The sequence below is a fragment of the Rutidosis leptorrhynchoides genome, chromosome 4 (assembly GCF_046630445.1).
Source record: "Rutidosis leptorrhynchoides isolate AG116_Rl617_1_P2 chromosome 4, CSIRO_AGI_Rlap_v1, whole genome shotgun sequence".
In the NCBI taxonomy this organism is placed as follows: Eukaryota; Viridiplantae; Streptophyta; class Magnoliopsida; order Asterales; family Asteraceae; genus Rutidosis; species Rutidosis leptorrhynchoides.
In genome coordinates, this window is record NC_092336.1 from 331687978 (window position 1) to 331689305 (window position 1328).

The 1328-nt window shown below is 42.4% G+C and overlaps 1 protein-coding gene across 1 annotated transcript; it reads right to left on the minus strand.

The window, feature by feature from the left end:
* Positions 1 to 436: 436 nt before the first annotated feature.
* On the minus strand, positions 437 to 1107 carry LOC139841720 (uncharacterized). Its single transcript, XM_071831925.1, has 2 exons — positions 902 to 1107; positions 437 to 785 (listed from the first exon to the last, which is right to left on the minus strand). The coding sequence occupies exons 1-2, from the start codon at positions 1105 to 1107 to the stop codon at positions 437 to 439; spliced, it is 555 nt and encodes a 184-aa protein (XP_071688026.1).
* Between the last annotated feature and the right edge of the window lie 221 nt (positions 1108 to 1328).

Below are 1328 nucleotides of genomic sequence, written 5' to 3' on the forward strand. Positions count from 1 at the left end.
TTGAATAAATGAGTATGTCGTCAATGAACACAATTACCGACTTGTCCAATATAGGTTGGCACACTCGGTTGATAAGGTCCATGAATGCCGCAGGTGCATTCGTAAGACCAAAAGGCATCACAACGAACTCAAAATGCCCATAACGCGTCTGAAACATCGTCTTCTCAATATCTTCCTCACGGATCCGCATTTGGTGATAACCGGATCACAAGTCAATCTTAGAGAAATAACATGCACCTTAAAGTTGATCAAATAAATCGTCAATCTTAGGAAACGGATAAAGATAATTGATCATCACCTTGATAAACTCACGGTAATCAATGTACGTACACATACTACCGTCCTTCTTCTTTACGAATAGGATCGGAGCACCCATGGCGAGCTACTCGGTCGAATAAAACCCTTCTCTAACAACTCTTGGGTTTGGTTCAACAACTCATGCATCTCGGTTGGTGCCAAATGATAGGGAGTTTTGGCAATGAGATTCGCCCCCAGAAAACTCGATGCGAAACTCCACTTGTCTTACCGGCGGAACACCTGGTAATTCGTTAGGAAAGACATCTTCAAATTCATTAACAACAGGAATAGATTTAATGGGAGGTTGCTCATCACGAGTATCAACCACATGGGCTAGATAAGCTATACCTCTACTAGAAACAAGTCGACGCGCCTGAGCATAAGTACAAATATGCACGGGATGTTTTCGAGCTTCACCATACACGATTAGCTCTCCCCCACTTGGGGTTCTTACCCTTACAAATTTCTCATGACAATCAAGATTTTCTCTATTACGATCGAGCCAATCCATACCCACAACGACATCAAATTCACCCAAAGTAATAGGAAACAATTCAATATCAAAATTTTTGGTTTAGAAATCAATAACACAATTTTTATACACCCCATTAGCCACCGAGAACCTACAGCGATCTCAACTTGCAACGGAAAGTCTTGATCATATAAGGGACAATCTAAAGTGGCCACATATGTTAAGGAAACATAAGTCATATCGGCACCACTATCAAGTAGAACCTTAGCAGGTTTAGAGTTAACCAAGAAAGTACCTAAAACCACCTTGTTGGAATTCTTAGCATCATCGGTAGTCATCATGAAATTTTAGCCCCTCGCGGGTCCGCCGCCTTTTCTAACCGCTTGGTGTTGTCATAGCTTTTATCACCCGTCATCAACTCGGGACACTCGGACTTTCGGTGACCCTCTTTGTGGCAATTGAAATAAGTGATATTACTCTTAGAGGACGGGTTTGGGCAATCCCGGGACGTGTGACCGTTTTACTCACAAGTATAGCAACTAGGGACATAACCCCTGGA

Coding starts and splice junctions, on each gene's coding strand:
- LOC139841720 (XM_071831925.1), bottom strand. CDS start 1,107: ATGACTACCGATGATGCTAAGAATTCCAACAAGGTGGTTTTAGGTACT. Junction 786..901: donor GGTTCTCGGTGGCTAATGGG/GTGTATAAAAAT, acceptor CGATCGTAATAG/AGAAAATCTTGATTGTCATG.